Source organism: Chiloscyllium plagiosum, chromosome 13 (assembly GCF_004010195.1).
Source record: "Chiloscyllium plagiosum isolate BGI_BamShark_2017 chromosome 13, ASM401019v2, whole genome shotgun sequence".
Taxonomy (NCBI): Eukaryota; Metazoa; Chordata; class Chondrichthyes; order Orectolobiformes; family Hemiscylliidae; genus Chiloscyllium; species Chiloscyllium plagiosum.
Window position 1 is genome coordinate 53,387,373 of NC_057722.1, and position 20,494 is coordinate 53,407,866.

The 20,494-nt window shown below is 37.2% G+C and overlaps 1 protein-coding gene across 1 annotated transcript in view; it reads left to right on the forward strand.

The window, feature by feature from the left end:
• Window positions 1-20,494, forward strand: part of LOC122556387 (serine-rich adhesin for platelets-like) — a 144,495-nt gene that overhangs the window by 34,300 nt on the left and 89,701 nt on the right. Inside the window, exons 15-30 of the mRNA XM_043703021.1 lie at window positions 2,491-2,583; window positions 3,411-3,509; window positions 4,056-4,148; window positions 9,426-9,524; window positions 10,091-10,183; window positions 10,949-11,047; window positions 11,631-11,723; window positions 12,550-12,636; window positions 13,212-13,310; window positions 13,883-13,975; window positions 14,801-14,899; window positions 16,395-16,487; window positions 17,304-17,402; window positions 17,983-18,075; window positions 18,865-18,963; window positions 20,167-20,265. Of these exons, the coding sequence (XP_043558956.1) occupies window positions 2,491-2,583; window positions 3,411-3,509; window positions 4,056-4,148; window positions 9,426-9,524; window positions 10,091-10,183; window positions 10,949-11,047; window positions 11,631-11,723; window positions 12,550-12,636; window positions 13,212-13,310; window positions 13,883-13,975; window positions 14,801-14,899; window positions 16,395-16,487; window positions 17,304-17,402; window positions 17,983-18,075; window positions 18,865-18,963; window positions 20,167-20,265 (1,530 nt within the window). The remainder of the gene's footprint in view (window positions 1-2,490; window positions 2,584-3,410; window positions 3,510-4,055; window positions 4,149-9,425; window positions 9,525-10,090; window positions 10,184-10,948; window positions 11,048-11,630; window positions 11,724-12,549; window positions 12,637-13,211; window positions 13,311-13,882; window positions 13,976-14,800; window positions 14,900-16,394; window positions 16,488-17,303; window positions 17,403-17,982; window positions 18,076-18,864; window positions 18,964-20,166; window positions 20,266-20,494) is intronic.

The following is a 20,494-nucleotide window of genomic DNA, read 5'->3' on the forward strand; positions in this document are numbered from 1 at the left end:
CCTCTGAGATTACTTCGACAGCTTCCACCACACCAGAAACAACAGGTAGGATTTATTACAATCCAGCCATCAAGCAGTATAGTTAAATTTACTGTATGTCCAGCAGACCATGGTGCTGCACCTTCTTTGCAGACAGATGAGTGTTGGTTAGTCTCATTTGTTTAGCACCATCCGACAAACGAGGGGAGAGTTGAAGAAGACGAGACCGTCATCGTAATCTCAGCCAGACGAGGAATTGAACTGGTGCCGTTGGCATCACATTCCATCATAACCTAGCTATCCAGCCAACATTACGGAATAAACAAATTAAAAATGATAATATTATCTTCTATCATAAAGCAAAATCCAAATAATGGTCATTACAGTTGACCTAAGTAATTAAGAATGAACCTCAAACAATTTCCTGCTTTCTGCAATGGCAAAATTAACATTTTTTTAAAACAGTTCTGCGTGTATTCATAAAATGCATGTGTAAACTTTATTATTGCGATCAGGTGATAATATGAAGTGATTAAATATTTTTATGTTTGTTATGTTTTATTAACCCATTGAAGTGATCATTATCATTTGGTCTGACTATGAAACTGAATAATTGCTTTTGTTCTCTGATTGAACATCAACAGCTCCATCATCTTCACCTTCAACATCTGAGGAAACTACTTCAACAGAACCATCTACAACTATAACCACATCTGAGACCACATCATTCTCAACAGGTAAAACTGCAGGTTCACAGGTTGTTCTGACAAATCACTTTAAAACATGCCACAGTTAATTCCTACACTGACAGTGCAGTTGACAATGACTAAATGGTAGAGCTAAAAGCAAAAGAACTGCAGACGCTGATTTGTCGGATACAAAAACAGAAACTGTTGGAAAACATTGAGTTCTGAAGAAGGATCACAGGACTTGAAACATTAATGATGCTTTCTCTCCACAGATGCTGTCAGACCTGCTAATGTTTTTGGCAATTTCTGCTTTTCTTTCTAAATGGGAAAATATTCATTTATTTTCAGACTTTCATGGTTAATTGTCTTTCAATTTAATTTCTCAGAATATCTCTTCTCAATAAATATTATTGCCATACACTAAAATTTGAAGACATTTGGTAACTCCTTAGATGTGCAAGTTTCATTTAATTTCCTAATGGCATAAATTGGAAGTCATACACCAGTCCTCTGATGATGTTTCTTACAAAGAACTACCAATACTTTTTCTATTGACACTTGCTGCTCATAACAGTGTTTCTCACACTGAGGTATTCTTATCCTGCTTAATATTGGATAAATATTGTCTCATAACAGATTACTTTCGTGAAATGCTTGAAATATATTGAAACTTCATCCAGGCCTTTCCTGATCATGGAAGACCTGGCTGTAGCAAACCAGCTCACTCACATCTGATGCTGCAGAATTTAAGTATGCAAGAGTAAAGTAATCAGATCAGATTCGCTACAGTTGGAAACAGGCCTTTCAGCCCAACCAGTCTACCTCGACCCTCCGAAGTGCAACCCACCCTGACCCATTTCCCCTTGACTAATGCACCTGATTCTAAGGCGAATTTAGCATTGCCAATTCACCAGACCTGCCCATCTTTGGACTGTGGGAGGAAACCGACGCAGTCACGAGGAGAATGTGCAAACTCCATGCAGACAGTCACCCGCAGCTGGGGTCGAACCTGGACCCTGGGGCTGCAGTGCTAACCACTGAGCCACCATGCCACCCATAGATTAGTTTGTGTTGAATTCAGTGAAGTGTTTCTTGTATTTTTTCACTATTTATGAATACAGGATGCCTTATAGTGTTTCACTGATGTTTCATTCTTAGAATATGTAACATCTTCTGGGACCTCTGAAGGAAGCAGTTCCACAGGGGCAACCACCTCTGAGATTATTTCGACAGCTTCCACAACACCAGAAACAACAGGTAGGATTTATTACAATCCAGCCATTGAGCAGTCCAGTTAAATTTGCTGTAGGTTCAGCAGAGCATAGTGCTGCACGCTCTTTGCAGACAGATGAGTGTTGGTTAGCACCATCCAACAAACGAGGGGAGAGTTGAAGAAGATGAGACTGTCATCGTAATCTCAGCCAGACTACGCATTGAACCGGCGCTGTTGGCATTACATTCCCTGGTAACCTAGCCATCCAGCCAATATTATGGAATAAACAATTAAAAATGATCATGCTATCACCTACAATAAAGCATTTTCCAAACAAAGGTCATTACTGTTGCCCTGAGCAATGAATAATGAAATTGAACCAATTTCCTGCTTTCTGAAATGATAAAACTAACATTTTTTTCAAAAATTTTTCATCTACTCATAAAATGTGTTTTGCAAACATTATTATTGTGATGAGGTGGATACTCTGAAGTGATTAAATACTTTTTTGTTTGTCATGCTTTATTCATCCCATAAAAATGATCATTATCTTTTGATGTGACTATGTTACTGAATAACTGCTTTCATTCTCTGATTGAACATCAACAGCGACATCATCTTCACCTTCAACATCAGAGGCAAGTTCTTCAACAGAATCATCTACAACTATAACCACATCTGAAACCACATCATCCTCAACAGGTAAAACTTCAGGTTCAAAGTCCTCTCTGACAAATCACTTTTAAGCGTGCCACTGTTAATTCCTACACTGACAGTACAGTTGACAATTATTAAATGGCAGAGTAAAACTCAAAAGAACTGTGAATGTTGCTGTAACAGAAACAAAAATAGAAATTGTTGGAAAGCCTTGAGTTCCGAAGGAAGGTCACTGGACCTGAAATATAAACACTGCTGTCTCTCCAGACGTGCTGCCTGACCTGCTGAACTTTTCCAGCAATTTCTGTTTTCCTTTCTAAATGGGAAAAGTTCATTTATTTTCAGAATTTCATAGCTAATTGTTGCCTTTCAATTTCATTTCTCAGCATATCTGTTATTCAATAAATATTAACAACATACACTACAATTTGTACACATTTGAAATTTTCTCAAATTTTCAAGTTTCATTTAGTTTCCTAATGGCATAAATTGGAAGTCATACATCAGCTCTTTGATAATGTTTCTTACAAAGAACTACCAATCACTTCTTATAATGACATTTACTACTAAAAACAGTTTTGCTCACTCAGAGATATTCTTATCCTGCTTAATAATGGATAAATATAGTCTCATAACAGATTACTGTTCCAAAATACCTGAAATATATTGGAAATTCATATAAGACTTTCCTGATCATGGATGACCTGGCTGTGGTAAACCATTTCACTCGCATCAGATGTTGCATAACATTTGTGTTCAAGACTGGACTAATCAATCAGCTTGAGTTCCAGTCAGTGATGTTTTTCTTTTAATTTTGCACGAATGATGAATACAGGGAGACTTACACTCTTTCATTGATATGTCATCTTCAGAATATATGACATCATCTGCGACCACAGAAACAACCACTTCCACAGGGACAACTACCTCTGAGATTACTTCGACAGCTTCCACAACTCCAGAAACAACAGGTAGGATTTATTACAATCTGGCTATCAAGAAGTAAAATTAAGTTTACTGTACATCCAGCAGACCACAGTGCTGCACACTCTTTGGAGACAGACGAGTGTTGGTTAGCTTTATTTGAGTAGCACCATCTGACGGACAAGGGAGAGTTTAAGAAGATGAGAATTGAACAGGTGCTGTTGGCTTCACATTCCAAGGCCAACGAGACATCCAACCAACATTAGGGAATAAACAAATTAAAAATAATCAGACTATCTGCTATCATAAATCAAAATCTAAACAAAGGTCATTACTGTTGCCCTAATTAATTAATAATTAATTTGAACCAATTTCCTAGTTTCTGAAATGGTAAAATTAACATTTTTTTAAAAATCTTGCATGTATTCATTAAATCTGTTGTGGAAGCCTAATTATTCTGATCAGGTGGATAATATGATGTGAATAAATACTTTTGTGTTTGTTACGTTTCATTCAACCCATTGAACTGATCATTATCTTTGATGTGAGTATGTAACTGAATAATTGCTTTCGTTCTGATTGAACATCAACAGCTACATCATCTTCACCTTCAACATCAGAGGCAAGTTCTTCAACAGAACCATCTACAACTATAACCACATCTAAAACCACATCATCCTCAACAGGTAAGCTTCAGGCTCAAAGTCCTCTCTGACATATCACTTTCAAACATGCCACAGTTAATTCCTACACTGACAGTTTCTAAATAGGAGAGCAAAACCCAAAAGAACTGCAGATGTTGCAATATGTTATGACATGGGTAATCTCACTTAAACACAGAAAAGATTTATCCCATGCAGTAATCTGTGAAAATTTGATAAGCCAAGAACGATTTAAAATAAAAATTAACAACTTTATTTTTAAAAGTATAACAGAGAATAATGAAATAACAATTAATTGCAACTTCTTCCTTTAACCTAGCTTTAACCTTCCCCTTCCACAATACTTGTCTCATAAAACTCCCAATGAAGATATACAAAACAAAACCTCTTATCTCAAAACCAGGCAGCTTTCAGTTTTCATTGAATTCCTGTCTTCTTCTTCTTCTTGGAGATTCTGCTTCACACGTTACTGATCAATAAAGGTACCTTTAAGAGAGCTATTTTTCAGGCAGTCTTTACATACTGGTAGCTTGGCAGTTCTCCTCTCAACTGTTCAATTTCCCCTGTCTTATATCCCAAAGCATCAGATTGTGTAATTGGCTTTAAAATTGTCAATATACTAAATTAAAACTGGATTGGAGTTTGCTATTTTTCAGGGCATAATTTAAACTGATAGGCCTAATTCGAATCTGTTTTGTCATTTCCAGGCAACCCAGCTAATATAGCTTTCGACCCAGTGTTATATTGTTACCTTATTGCCAACACTTGGTGTTGTCATGTGTTTCTTCTGGCTTCTAACTCTCGTAAAGATACAGTACACCACATCTTCATAACACCTCCCCCCTTAATAAAAAATGAACCATACACCTCCGGTACATAATCTAAATGTGAGATCTCCGACTTTGGTCCTGTCAATTTTTCTTTAATTTATTTCAAAGGGCCTCTCACATCATGACTGAATATTAACTCAAAGGGAGTGAACTGAATAGATTCATTTGGGTCATCTCTAATCACAAGCAATACAAATGGGATACCTTAATCCCAATTATTCGGGTAATCCTGATAGTATGCTCTCGACATGTTCTTCAAGGTCTGATGTCACCTTTCTAAAGCTCCCTGGGTGTCAGCATGATACGCAATGGATTTAGAGTGCTGTATACCTAAGCAATCTATAACCTCCTTAAACAAACTGAACTCCTGGAACCCTTGGTTCCACTGAATCACTCTCGGAAGCCCATTCCATGTGAAGAAAGCCACTAACTCCTCAACCACCCTTTTTTGCCTTGATACTCCATAATGGAATTGCCTCCCAAATCTGGTAGACGCATCCATTATGGTTAACAAGTACTGGTTCCCACACAATCAATTATAACCCACGTGAAAGGATCTTCAAATGCAGGAATTAGCAACAAAGGTGCTGGCTTTATTACCGCCTGTGGCTGACATTTGGCATGTATGATACATAAGGGCAAAAGTTAACCACATCCTTGTGCATTCCAGGCCAATAAAAATGTGTTTGTACCTTAGCCTGAGTCTTTCGTACTCTTAGATGACCTTCTACAGGTAGTTCACGTGTCACCCATAACACTAGCGTGTCTGTATGCTACCGGCAACACAATCTGGTGCACTTCAGCCCATTTCTCCTCTGCACTAACCTGCCGTGGTTTCCATTTCTGCCTTAGGATTCTATCTTTCAGATAATAACCCTCAGGAATATTCTCTGCCTCCTTTTTGGAGTACGCATCCACATATGTATCTTTTATCATCTTGTCTTGTCGTTGCAAGTCTCTTAGTCTTTCAGGATGAAACACTTCTGTCTGACCCTCTGCCTGTTCAGTTTTTTCCTGCACCATTATGTCAAACAGGGTATCTGCTGACTGATCCTCAACTCCTTCATCTTTCTCTTTTCTATTCACTTTGTGCTGTGACTTATGATAGTGGGATCTGGTTACCACACAGTCTGGGAAAATAGCAGGATATTTCTGTTTTAACTCCTCAGTTTCTTGGTCTTCCTTGGGCTTCTCCACAACAAGGGGTCTCACTCCCACCTTGGATTCTGCCAAATCATTCCCAAGAACAAACTGAACTCCTGGAACTGATACTCTGTCAATCACTCCCACTGTAACTTCCCCAGTCTTAAATCGGCACTCCACCCTGATCTTACATAAGCTACATTCCTGTCCATCTATCCCACAAATTTCCACACTTTCAGGTAACAGATCAGAAAGAGGGCATATTCGCTCATCCGTTACTATCAGCAACTGGTTAGATCCTGTATCTCTCAAAATTATAACTTCTTGTCCTTTGCCCCTGTTCTTTCTGAGTAAACTTTACCCACAGAGGCAAATTCTTTGCAGAGATCAGGTACTAACTCCATACCCAGGCCTTGCCTAGGCTGTACACTCTCCTGCAGCTTCTCGACTCTTCAGGGGTCTCCTTTACTACCTTCACTAATGCCACTGGCTTAGCTTTTTTTTAACCATATTTTTTCCCACAGTGCCTTTCTATAACGACCAGCACTGTGACTTTACATGTCCCACCTTCTGGAGGTGAAAACACCTTTTCCCAGTGCCCTTCTAAAACCACCAGCACTGTAATTTTCTGTGTCCCACTCCATAACAGTGAAAACTCCTGAGGTCTTTCACCTCCTGTCCACCCTCTTGGGCTTCTTTTCTATCCTGTGGTAAATAGTTAGCAGTGCTCTCTACTCTTGGTTTCATAGTGTCGGATCTCCCTTTCTTCCAACTTCTATCCTTCACAGGACGAAATTCTGGCTGGAAGCTTATTGTACACACCAACATGTACTCATCTGCTAATTCTGCTACCCATCTCATTTCCTGAACTTCCTGTTCCTCCACTTGAATTCTTACAATCTCTGGAAGTAAGTTTTCAAACTCGTCCAGCAGAATAATCTTAGAACCTCAAAAGTCTTATCGATTTTCAAAGCACACACCTATCGATCAAAATGATTATGTTTAATTCTTTCAAACTCAACATAAGTCTGACCTGGTTCCTTCTTTGTGTTTCTGAACTGCTGTCTATATTCTTCTGGTACCAATTCATAAGCACTTAAACAAGCCTGTTTAACCTCTTTATAATCTCTTGACCCCTCATCTGACAGTGCAGCAAATACCTCACTGGCTCACCGACCAGTTTAGTCTGAACTAGCATTACCCATAAATCCTTGGACTACTCCATCTGTCTAGCCAAGTTTTCAAAAGAAATAAAGAAGGCTTCAACATCTTTCTCATCAAATGTGGCAAAGTGTTGACATATTTGTATATATCATTACCTTGTCTTTTAATCTCCATCCTGTTAACTCGACTTTGCTGACTAATTCACAATTTTTTAAGTTCAAATTCTCTCTCTTTATGCTCAGCTAAGAACCGTCTCTCTTTCTTTTTCCTCTTTCTCTCTCATCTCTCTCTCTCTCTTCGTTTCTTCTCTCTTTCTTTGCTCAGCGAAGAACCTTCTCTCTTTTTCCTCTCGCTTCCTCCCACTTTTCTCTCTCTCTGTTTATCTTCTAACTCCATTTTCCTCAATTGTAATTGAAGTTTTTCTACCTCTACTGCACTTGTTTGTTCTTCTGACACACCCTTTGAGTTTGAGTAACTCCCTTACAATTTCAGGTTTATTTTTGTCCTTAGTTAAACCCAAATCTAACTTATTTGCTAATTCTAAAAGTATGGCCTTTTTCTTTCCTTCTAAACATTATTGGCAAATTTAAGAATCATCTTCAAATCCCAGAACTTCTTTAGCAATTTTATGGCCATTTCTCTCACTTTTAATTCAATCAATCACAATTCACCAAAATTAAACTAATTGCCTCACCTATGTTTTATTTAAAGATATGGACACTAACCTGCAAGGGTTTATATCTGCTGGGATTTTTCGTACCCTCGAATCTATTCAAATCTATTCAAATCAAAGCAGTTCAAATCACAGGCCCAAGCCACCAAACTGTTACGACATGGGGTAAACACTCCTGCTTAATTTAAAGCAGCAATATGGAAAAGATTTATCCTGTGCAGAAATCTGTAAATATTTGTTAGGCCAAGAACTATTTAAAGTAAAAATTAACAATTTCATTTCTTAAAGTATAACAGAGAATAATTAAATAACAATTACTTATAACATCTTCCACTAAGCTATCTCCCCTTCCATAATGTTAGCCCGATAAAACTCTGAATTAAGATTTACAAAGCAAAACTTCTTAGGGATTCTGCATTACAGGTTACTGATCGATAAAGGTACTTTTAAGAGAGCTATTTTTCAGGCAGTCTTGACATGCTGGTAGCTTGGCAGTTCCTCTCTCAACTGTTCACTTTACCCTGGTCTTATATCTCCAAAGCATCAGGTTGTGTCATTGGATATGAAGACTGTCAATATACTAAATTCAAACTCGATTGGAGTTTGGTATTTTTCAGGATGTAAGTTAAACTGATTGGTCTAATTTAAATTTGTTTTGTCGTTTCCAGGCAACTCAGCAAATCTAGCTTTCAATCCAGTGTTACATTGTTACCTCAGTAAGAACACTTGGTGCTGTCACATATTTCTTCTGGCTTCTAACTCTTTTAAAGATATAGTGCACACACATCTTCATAACAGTATATCAGAAACAAAAACAGAAATTGCTGGAAAACCTTGAGTTCTGAAGATGGGTCACTGGACCTGAAATATTAACTCTGCTTTCTCTCCACAGATGCTGCTAGACGTGCTGATATTTTTCCAGCAATTTCCATTTTTTTCTTTCTGATTGGGAAATGTTCATTTATTTTCAGAATTTCATGGCTCATTATTGCTTTTCAATTTTATATCTCAGCATATCTGTCCTTCAATAAATATTAACAATATCTACTAAAATCTGTCCACGTTTGAAATCTCCTTAAGTTTTCAGGATTGATTTGATTTTCTTCTGGTGTTAATTGAAAGACATAAACCAGCCCTCTGATAGCATTTCATGCAAAGAACCAGCAATCATTTCTTCTATTGACATTTGCTGCTCATAACCGTGTTGCTCACACAGAAATATTTTTACCCTGCTTAATAATGGCTAAATATCGCCTCATAACACATAACTTTCACAAAGTGCCTGAAATATACTGGAAGTTCACACAGGCCCTTCCGGATGATGGAAGATCTGGCTGTTGCTAACCATTTCACTCACATCAGATGTTGCACAATTTTTTGTGTGCAAGAATAGAGTAAACAATCAGTTTGACTTCTTTGTTTTTCTTTTCATTTTGCACTACCTATGAATGCAGGGAGCCTTACATTGTTTCATTGATGTTTTATTCTTAGAATATGTAACATCATCTGGGACCTCCGAAGGAAGCACTTCCACAGGGACAACCACCTCTGAGATTACTTCGACAGCTTCCACAATACCAGAGACAACAGGTAGGATTTATTACAATTCAGCCAGCAAGCAGTAAAGTTAAATTCCAGCAGATCATAGTACTGCACACTCTTTAGAGACAGACATATGTCAGCGAGCTTCATTCGTGTAGCACCATCCGACTGACGAGGGGGAGTTTAAGAAGACAAGACCATCATCATACTCTCAGCCAGTCCAGGAATTGAACTGGTGCTGTTGGCATCACATTCCATGGCAAATTAGCCATCCAGTCTACATTATGTAATAAACAAATTTAAAATGATAGGGCTATTTCCGATCGTGAATCAAATTCCAAACAAATGTGATTACTATTGCCCTAAGTATCTAATATTGAATTTGAACTAATTTCCTGCTTTCTGAAATGGTAAAATTTACACTTTTATTAATCTTGTATGCATTCATAAAATCCATTGTGCAAACCTAACTATTGTGATCATGTGGATAATATGAAGTGATTAAATACTTTTGTGTTTGTCATGTTTTATTCAACCCATTGAACTGATCATTATCTTTTGATGTGAGTATGTAACTGAATAATTGCTTTCGTTCTCTGATTGAACATCAACAGCTACATCCACTTCACCTTCAACATCAGGGGCAAGTTCTTCAATAGAATCATCTACAACTATAACCACATCTGAAACCACATCATCCTCAACAGGTAAAACTTCAGGTTCAAAGTCCTCTTTGACAAATCACTTTTAAACATGCCACAGTTAATTCCTACACTGACCGTACAGTCAACAGTTTCTAAATGGAAGAGCAAAAACCAAAAGAAGTGCAGATGTTGCTGTATTGGAAATAAAAACAGATATTGTTGGAAAACCTTGAGTTCTGAAGAAGGGTCACTGGACCTGAAACATTCACTATGCTTTCTCTCCATAGATGTTATCAGACCTGTTGAATTCTTCCAGCAATGTCTCTTTTTCTTTCTAAACAAGAACAGTAAATTTATTTCCAGAATTTCATAGCTAATTATTTCTTTTCAATTTAATTTCTCAGCATATTAGTTCCATAATAAATATGAATGACATACACTAAAGTTTTTAAATGTTTGAAAATTGTTCAAGTTTCATTTGATTTCCTGATGGCATAAATTGGAAGTCATACACCAGCCCTCAAATAATGTTTCTTACAAAGAACTACTGATCACTTCTTCTATTGAGATTTGCTGCTGAAAACAGTTTTGCTTACACAGAGGTATTCTTATTCTGCTTAATAATGGATAAATATTGTCTTGTAACAAATTCTGTTTGGTAAATGCCTGAAATATATTGGAATTCATAGTTGGTTAGTTGCATGATTTTTGTGTGCAAGAATACAGTAATCAATCGGTTTGATTTCAATTCAATGATGTTTTTCTTTAAGTTTGCACTACTGGTGAATACAGAGATCCTTATGTGTTTCATTGATATTTTATTCTTAGAATATGTGACATCGTCTGGGACCTCCGAAGGAAGTACTTCCACAGGGGCAACCACCTCTGAGATTACTTCGACAGCTTCCACAACACCAGAAGAAACAGGTAGGATTTATTACAATCCAGCCATCAAGCAGTACAGTTAAATTTACCATACTCCCAGTGGACCATAGCGCTGCACGGTATTTGGAGATAGATGGGTGTTGGTGATCTTCATTTGTGTAGCACCATCTGACAGACACGGGGAGAGTTTAAGAAGGTGAGGCCATCATCGTAATCTCAGCCAGTCTAGGAATTAAACTTGTGCTGTTGGCATCACATTCCATGGCAAACTAGCCATCCAGCCAACATTAGGGAGTGAACAGATTGAAAATGATCAGGTCATCTGTTATCACAAATCAAAATCCAATCAAAGGCCATTACTGTTGCCCTAAGTAGCTAACAATGAATTTGAACCAAGTTCCTGCTTTCTGAAATGGTAAAATTAAGACTTTTTAAAAAGAAAATCTTGCATATATTCATAAAATCTGTTGTGCAAACCTAATTATTGTGATCAGGTGGATAATATGATATGATCAAATACTTCTGTGTTTGTCTTGTTTTATTCAACCCATTGAAATAAACATTATCATTTGGCCTGACTATGAAACTGAATAATTGCTTTTGTTCTCTGATTGAACATCAACAGCTCCATCATCTTCACCTTCAGCATCTGAGGAAACTACTTCAACAGGACCATCTACAACTATAACCACATCTGAAACCACATCATCCTCAACAGGTAAAACTGCAGGTTCAAAGGTTGTTCTGTCAAATCACTTAAAAACATGCCACAGTTAATTCCTACACTGACAGTGCAGTCGATGGTTTCTAAATGGGAGAGCTGAAAGCAAAAGAACTGCAGATGTTTCTGTATCAGAAACAAAAACAGAAATTGTTTGAAAACCTTGAGTTCTGAAGAAAGGTCACAGGACTTGAAAAAAAATCCTCTTTCTCTCCACAGATGCTGTCAGACGTGCTGACTCTTTCCAGCAATTTCTGTTTTTCTTTCCAAATGGGAAAAGTTTGTTTATTTTCAGAATTTCATGGCTAATTATCGCTTTTCAATTTAATTTCTCAGCATATCTGTTCTTCAATAAACATTCACAATATCCACTAAAATTTGTACACTTTTCAAATCTTTTTAAATTTTCAAGATTGATTTGGTTTGCTTCTGGTGCAAATTGAAAGACATAAATCATCCCTCTGATAGCATTTCATCCAAAAATCCAACAATCACTTCTTCTATTGATATTTGCTGCTCATAACAGGGTGGCTCACACAGAGATATTCTTATCCTGCTTAATAATGGATAAGTATCGCCTTACAACAGATTACTTTCACAAACTGCCAGAAATATATTGGAAATTCATTTAGGCCCTTCCTGATCATGGAAGATCTGGCTGTTGCAAACCATCTCTCTCACATCAGATGTTGCAAAATTTATTTTGTGCAAGAACACAGTAATCAATCGGTTTGACTTCAATTCAGCGATGCTTTCCTTTTAATTTTGCACTACTGATGAATACAGGGAGCCTTACACTGTTTCATTGATATTTTATTCTTAGAATATGTGACATCGTCTGGGACCTCAGGAGGAAGCACTTCCACAGGATCAACCACCAATACCCCTTCCACAACACCAGAAACAACAGGTAGGATTTATTACAATCTAGCCATCAAGCAGTAAAGTTAAATATGCTGCACGTTCCGCAGACCATAATGCTGGTCAGATGTGTGTTGGTGAGCACCATCCAACAGTCGAGGGGAGAGTTAAGAAGATGAGAACATTATCGTAATCTCAGCCAATCTAGAAATTGAACTGGTGCTGTTGGCATCATGGCAAACTAGCCATCCGGCCAACATTAAACAAATAAACATTTTGATGCTGTCTCCTATCATAAAGCAAATTCCTAACAATAAACAAAGAAACAAATAATGAATTTGAACTAATTTCCTGCTTTCTGTTGTGGTAAAATTAACATCCTTTAAATGTCTTGCAGGTATTCATAAAATGCTATTGCAATCTTTAATATTGTGACCAGGGGAATAATATGAAGTGATTAAATATTTTTGTGTTTGTTATGTTTTTTTCAACTCATTGAACTGATCATTATCATTTGGTGTGACTATGTAACTGAATAATTAATTTCAGTGAAGTTTGTTTTAATTTGTCACTATTTATGAATACAGGATGCCTTAGAATATTTCTTTGATATTTTATTCTTAGAATATGTGACATCTTCTGGGACCTCTGAAAAAAGCACTTCCACAGGGGCAACTACCTCTGAGATTACTTCGAAAGCTTCTACAACACCAGAAACAACAGGTAGGATTTATTACAATCCAGCCATCAAGCAGTAAAGTTAAATTTACTGTACATCCAGCAGACCATAGTGCTGCACACTCTTTCAAGACAGATGAGTGTTCGTGATCTTCATTTGAGTAGCACCATCCGAAAAATGAGGGGAGAGTTTAGGAAGATGAGACCATCATCGTAATCTCAGCCAGTCTAGGGATTGAACTGGTGCTGTTGGCATCACAATCCATGGCTAACTAGCCCTCCAGCTATCATTAGGGAGTGAACAAATCAAAAATGATCATGCTATATCCTATCATAAATCAAAATCCAAACAAAGGTTATTACTGTTGCCCTCAGTAACAAACAATCAATTTGAAACAATTTCCTCCTTTCTGAAATGGTTAAATTAACATCTTATCTTGCATGCATTCATAAAATCCATTGTGGATGCTTAATGATTGTGATCAGGTGAATGATATGAAGTGATTAAATACTTTTGCATTTGTTATGTTTTATTCAACCCATTGAACTGATCGGTATCATTTGAAATGAGTATGTAACTGAATAATTGCTTTCGTTCTTGGATTGAACATCAATAGCTACGCCATCTTCACCTTCAACATCAGAAGCAAGTTCTTCAACAGAACCATCTACAACTATAACCACATCTGAAACCACATCATCCTCAACAGGTAAACCTCAGGTTCAAAGTCCTCTCTGACAAATCACTTTTAAACATGCCACAGTTAATTCCTACTGTGAACTGACCGTACAGTCGACAATTTCTAAATGGGAGAGCAAAACCCAAAAGAATTGCGTATGTTGCTGTATCAGAAACAAACACAGAAGTTGTTGGAAAGCTTTGAGTTCTGAAGAAAAGGTCACTGGACCTGAAACATGAACTCTGCTTTCTCTCCACAGATACTATCAGACCTGCTGAATTTTTTCACCAATGTCTCTTTTTGTTTCTAAATGGGAATAGTTCATTTATTTTCAGAATTTCATGGCTAATTATTTCCTTTCAATTTAATTTCTCAGCATATCTATTCTTCAATAAATATTAATGACTTACACTAAAGTTTGTACACATTTGAAATCTCCATCAATTTTCAAGTTTCATTTGGTTTTCTGAAGGCATAAATTGAAAGTCATAAACTAGTCCTCTGATAATGTTTCTTACAAAGAACTACCAATCACTCCTTCTAATGACATTTGCTGCTGAAAACAGTTTTGCTCACAGAGATATTCTTATCCTGCTTAATAACGGATAAATATAGTCTCGTAACAAATTACATGTGCAAAATGCCTGAAATATATTGGAGATTCATATAGGGCCGTCCTGATCATGGACGACCTGATGGCAACAAACCATCTCATAGTTGGTTAAATGCATCTTTTTGTGTGCAAGAATACAGTAATTAATCGGTTGGGTTCAATTCAACAAAGTTTTTCTTTAAGTTTGCACTATCTGTGAATACAGGGACACTTACGCTGTTTCATTGAAATTTTATTCTTAGAATACGTGGCGTCTTCTGGGACCTCTGAAGGAAGCACTTCCCCAGGGGAAACCACCTCTGAGATTGCTTCGACAGCTTCCACAACATCAGAAACAACAGGTAGGATATATTACAATCCAGCCATCAAGCAGTACAGTTAAAGTTATTGTATTTCCAGCAGACCATAGTGCTGCACACACTTCAGAGACATATGTGTGTTGGTGAGGTTTATTTGTGTAGCACATCCAACAGACAACAGAGAGTTTAAGAAGATGAGACCATCATCATAATCTCAGCCAGTCTAGGAATTGAACAGGTGCTGTTGATATCACATTCCATGGCAAACTAGCCATCCAGCCAACATTATGGAATAAACAAGTTTAAAATGATTAGGCTGTATTCTTGGGCCTCTGCTTTTTGTAGTTTGTACAAATGACTTTGATGAGGAGGTTGAGGGGTGGGTTAGTAAATTTGCCAATGACACAAAGTTTGGAGGTGCCATTGATAGTATTGAGTGCTGTTGCAGGCTGCAGCGTGACATTGACAGGATGCAGAGCTGGGTTGAGAAATGGTTGATGGAGTTCAACCTGGTTTCATGCAAAGTGATGCATTTTGGAAGGTTGAACTTGAATGCTGAATATAGGATTAAAGACAGAATTCTTGGCAGTGTGGAGGAACAGCAGGATGTTGGTGTTCAAGTGCATAGACCCCTCAAATTAGCCACCCAAGTGGATAGGGTTGTTAAGGAAGCATATGGTGTTTTGGCTTTCATTAATTGGGGGATCGAGTTTAAGAGCTGCGAGGTTTTGCTGTAGCTCTACAAAATGCTGGTGAGACCACACTTGGAATATTGTGTCCAGTTCTTGTTGCCCTATTATAGGAAAGATGCGAAGGCTTTGGAGAGAGTACAAAGAAGGTTTACCAGGATGCTGCCTGGAATATGAGGGCTTGTCTTATGAAGAGAGGTTGACTGAGCTTGGACGTTTCTCTCTGGAGAGAAGGAGGAAGAAGGGCGACCTGATTGAGGTGTACAAGGTAATGAGAGGCATGGATAGAGTCGATAGCCAGAGACTTTTCCCCAGGGCAGGATTGACTGTCACAAAGGGTCATAGTTTTAATGTGTTAGGAGTAAGGTACAGAGGAGATGTCAGAGGTATATTCATTTTGCAGAGAGTTGTGAATGCATAGAATGCGTTGCCAGCAATGGTGGTGGTTGAAGCAGAGTCATTAGGGACATTGAGGTGATTGTTGGACATGCACATGGACAACAGTGAATGGAAGGGAGCGTAGGTTAGGTTATTTTATTTTAAATTAGGAATAATCCTGAGCAAAACATCGTGGGCTGAAGGGCCTGTACTGTGCTGTATTTTGAAATGTTCTATGTTCTTTGTTCCTGCTTTCTGAAATGGTAAAATTAACATGTTTTTAATAAGTCTTGCATGTATTCATTAAATCTGTTGTGCAAACCTAATTATTGCGATCAGGTGGAAAGCATGAAGTGATTAAATACTTTCGTGTTTGACATGTTTCATTCAACCCATTGAACTGATCATTATCATTTGATGTGAGTATGTAACTGAATAATTGCTTTCATTCTCTGATTGAACATCAACAGCTACATCATTTTCATCTTCAACATCTGAGGAAAGTACTTCAACAGAACCATCTACAACTATAACCACATCTGAAACCACATCATCCTCAACAGGTAAAACCTCAGGTTCAAAGTCCTCTCTGACAAATCACTTTTAAACATGCCACAGTTAATTCCTACACTGACAGTACAGTCAACAGTTACTAAATGGGAGAGCAAAAATCGAAAGAACTACGGATGTTGCTGTATCAGAAACAAAAACAGAAATTGTTGGAAAGCCTTGAGTTCTGAAGAAAGGTCACTGGACCTGAAACATGAACTCTGCTTTCTCTCCACAGATGCTATCAGACCTGCTGAACTTTTCCAGCAATGTCTCTTTTTCTTGGGAATAGTCCATTTATTTTCAGAATTTCATGGCTATTTATTTCTTTTCAATTTAATTTCTCAGCATATCTGTTCTGCAATGAATATTAATGACTGACACTAATGTTTGTACACATTTAAACTCTCCTTAAATTGTCAAGTTTCATTTCATTTTCTGATGGCATAAATTGAACGTCATAAACCAGTCCTCTGATAATTTTTCTTACAAAGAGCTACAAACCACTTCTTATTTTGACTTTTGCTGCTGAAAAGAGATATCCTCACACAGAGTTATTCTTATCCTGTTTAATAATGGTTAATTATAGTCGCATAACAAATTCTGTTTGCAAAATGGCTGAAATATATGCAAATTCATACAAGACCTTCCTGATCATGGAAGACCTGATTGCAGCAAACCATCTCATAGTTAGTTAGTTGCATAGTTTTTGTGTGCAAAAATACAGTAATCAATTGGTTTGAGTTCAATTCAGCAAGGATTTTCTTTAAGTTTGCTCTATTTATGAATACAGGATGCCTTATAGTGTTTCATTGATGTTTTATTCTTAGAATATGTGACATCTTCTGGGACCTCTGAAGGAAGCACTTCCACAGGGCCAACCACCTCTGAGATTACTTCAACAGCTTCCACAACACCAGAAACAACAGGTAGGATTTATTACAATCCAGCCAACAAGCAGTAAAGTTAAACTCACCATACGCCCAGCAGACCATAGTGCTGCATGCTCTTTTGAGACAGATGAGTGTTGGTTAGCTTCATTTGAGTAGCGCCATCCAACAGACAATGGGGGGAGTTAAGAAGATGAGATGATCATCGTAATCACAGCCAGTCTAGGAACTGAACAGGTGCTGTTGACATCACATTCTATGGCAAACTAGCCATGCAGCCAACATTAGGGAGTGTACAAATTAAAAATGATCATGTTATGTGATATTATTAATCAAAATCCAAACAATGGTCATTACTGTTGCCCTCAGTAAAGAATAATGAATTTGAACCAATTTCCTGCTTTCTGAAATGGTAAAATTAACCTGTTTTTAATAAATCTGGCATGTATTCATAAAATCTATTGTGCAAACCTTATTATTGTGATCAGGTGGATAATATGACATGATTAAATACTTCTGTGTTTGTCTTGTTTTATTCAACCCATTGAAGTAAACATTATCATTTGGCTTGACTATGAAACTGAATAATTGCTTTTGTTCTCTGATTGAACATCAACAGCTCCATCATCTTCACCTTCAACATCTGAGGAAACTACTTCAACAGAACCATCTACAACTATAACCACATCTGAAACCACATCATCCTCAACTGGTAAAAGTACAGTTTCAAAGTCCTCTCTGACAAATCACTTTTAAACATTCCACAGTTAATTCCTACATTGATAGTACAGTCAATAATTACTAAGTGGGAGAGCAAAAATAAGCAGAACTGCGGATGTTGCGAAATCAAAAACAAAACCAGAAATTGCTGGAAAACCTTGAGTTCTGAAGAAAGGTCACTGGACTTGAAATCTTAACTCTGCTTTCTCTCCATAGATGCTGTCAGACGTTTTCCAGCAATTTCTGTTGTCTTTCTAAATGGGAAAAGTTAATTTATTTTCAAAATTTCTGAAAAGCTAATTATTGTTTTTCAACTTAATTTTTCAGCATATCTGTTCTTCAATAAACATTAACAATATCCACTAAACTTTTGAAGTTGTGAAATTTTCACGTTTGATTTGGTTTTCTTCAGGTATAAATTGAAAGACATAAACCAGCCCTCTGATAGCATTTCATCCAAAGATCCAGCAATCACCTCTTCTATTGACATTTGGTACTAATAACAGTTGCTCACACAGCAATAATCTTATCCCAGTTAATAATGGCTAATAGTGCCTTACAACAGATTACTTTCACAAAATGCCTGAGATGTATTGGAAATGCATACAGGCCCTTCCTGATCATGGAAGATCTCAGTCGCATGAGATGTTGCCTAATTGTTTTGTGCCAGAATATAAGAATCAATTGATTTGACATCAATTCAGCGATATTTTTGTTTTAGTTTTGCACTACTTGTGAATGCAGGGAGTCGTACACTGTTTCACTGATATTTTATTCTTAGAATATGTGACATCTTCTGGGACCTCTGAAGGAAGCACTTCCACAGGGCCAACCACCTCTGAGATTGCTTCAACTGCTTCCACAACACGAGAAACAACAGGTAGGATTTATTACAATCTAGTCATCAAGCAGTAAACTTAAATTTACAGTGCATCTAGCATACCATAGTACTGCACGCTCTTTAGAGACAGATGAGTGTTGGTTCGCTTCATTTGTGTAGCACCATCCCAAAGATGAGGGAGAGTTTAAGAAGATGAGACAATCATCGTAATCTCAGCCAGTCTAGGAATTGAACTTGTGCTGTTGGCATCACAGTACATGACTAACTAGCCATCCAGCCAACATTAGGGAGTGAACAAATTGAAAATGATCAGCTCATCAGTTATCACAAATCAAAATCCAAACAATGGTCATTACTGTTGCCCTAAGTAACTAATAATGAATTTGAACCAAAATCCTGCTTTCTGAAGTGGTAAAATTAAAATTTTATGAAAAAAAACTTGCATGCATTCATAAAATCTATTGTGGAAGCCTAATGATTGTGATCAGTTGGATAACATGAAGTGATTAAATACATTTGAGTTTGTCATGTTTTATTCAACCCATTGAACTGATCATTATCATTTGATGCGAGTATGTAATGGAATAATTGCTTTTGTTCTCTGATTGATCATCAACATAAACTCTGCTTTCTCTGCACAGATGCTATCAGACCTGCTGAATTTTTCCAGCAATGTCTCTTTTTCTTTCTAAATGGGAAAAGTTAATTTATTTTCAGAATTTCATGGCTAATTATTTCCTTTCACTTTAATTTCTCAGCATATCTGTTATGCAATAAATATTAATAATATCCACTAAATTTTGTACACATTTGAAATTTTCTTAAATTTTAAAGTTTCATTTAGTTTCCTGATGGCATAAATTGAAAATCATAAACCAGCCCTCGGATAATGTTTCTCACAAAGAACTACCGATCACTTCTTCTATTGACACTTGCTGCTGAAAACAGTTTTGCACTCACAGAGATATTCTTATCCTGCTTAATAATGGATCAATATAGTCTCATAACAAATTACGTTTTCAAAATACCTGAAATACATTGGAAATTCATATAGGACTTCCCTGATGATAGAAGACCCGACTGCAACAAACCATTTCATAATTGGTTAGTTGCATTGTTCTTGAGTGCAAAAATACAGTAATCAATCGGGTTGAGTTCAATTCAACAAAGTTTATCTTTTGAGTTTGCACTATTTCTGAATACATGGAGACATACAATGATCCATCGATATTTTATTCTTAGAATACGTGACATCTTCTGGGACATCAGAAGGAAGCACTTCCCCAGGGTCAACCACCTCTGAGATTACTTCGACAACTTCCACAACACCAGAAACAACAGGTAGGGTTTATTATAATCCAGCCATCAAGCAGCAAAGTTAAATTTACCGTACTTCCAGCAGACCATAGTGCTGCACACTCTTTGGAGATGGATGTGTGTTGATGATCTTCATTTGTGCAGCACCATCCAATAGATGCAGGGAGAGTTTAGGAAGATGAGACCATCATTGTAATCTCAGCCAGTCTAGGAATTGAACAGGTGCTGTTGGCATCACATTCCATGGCAAACT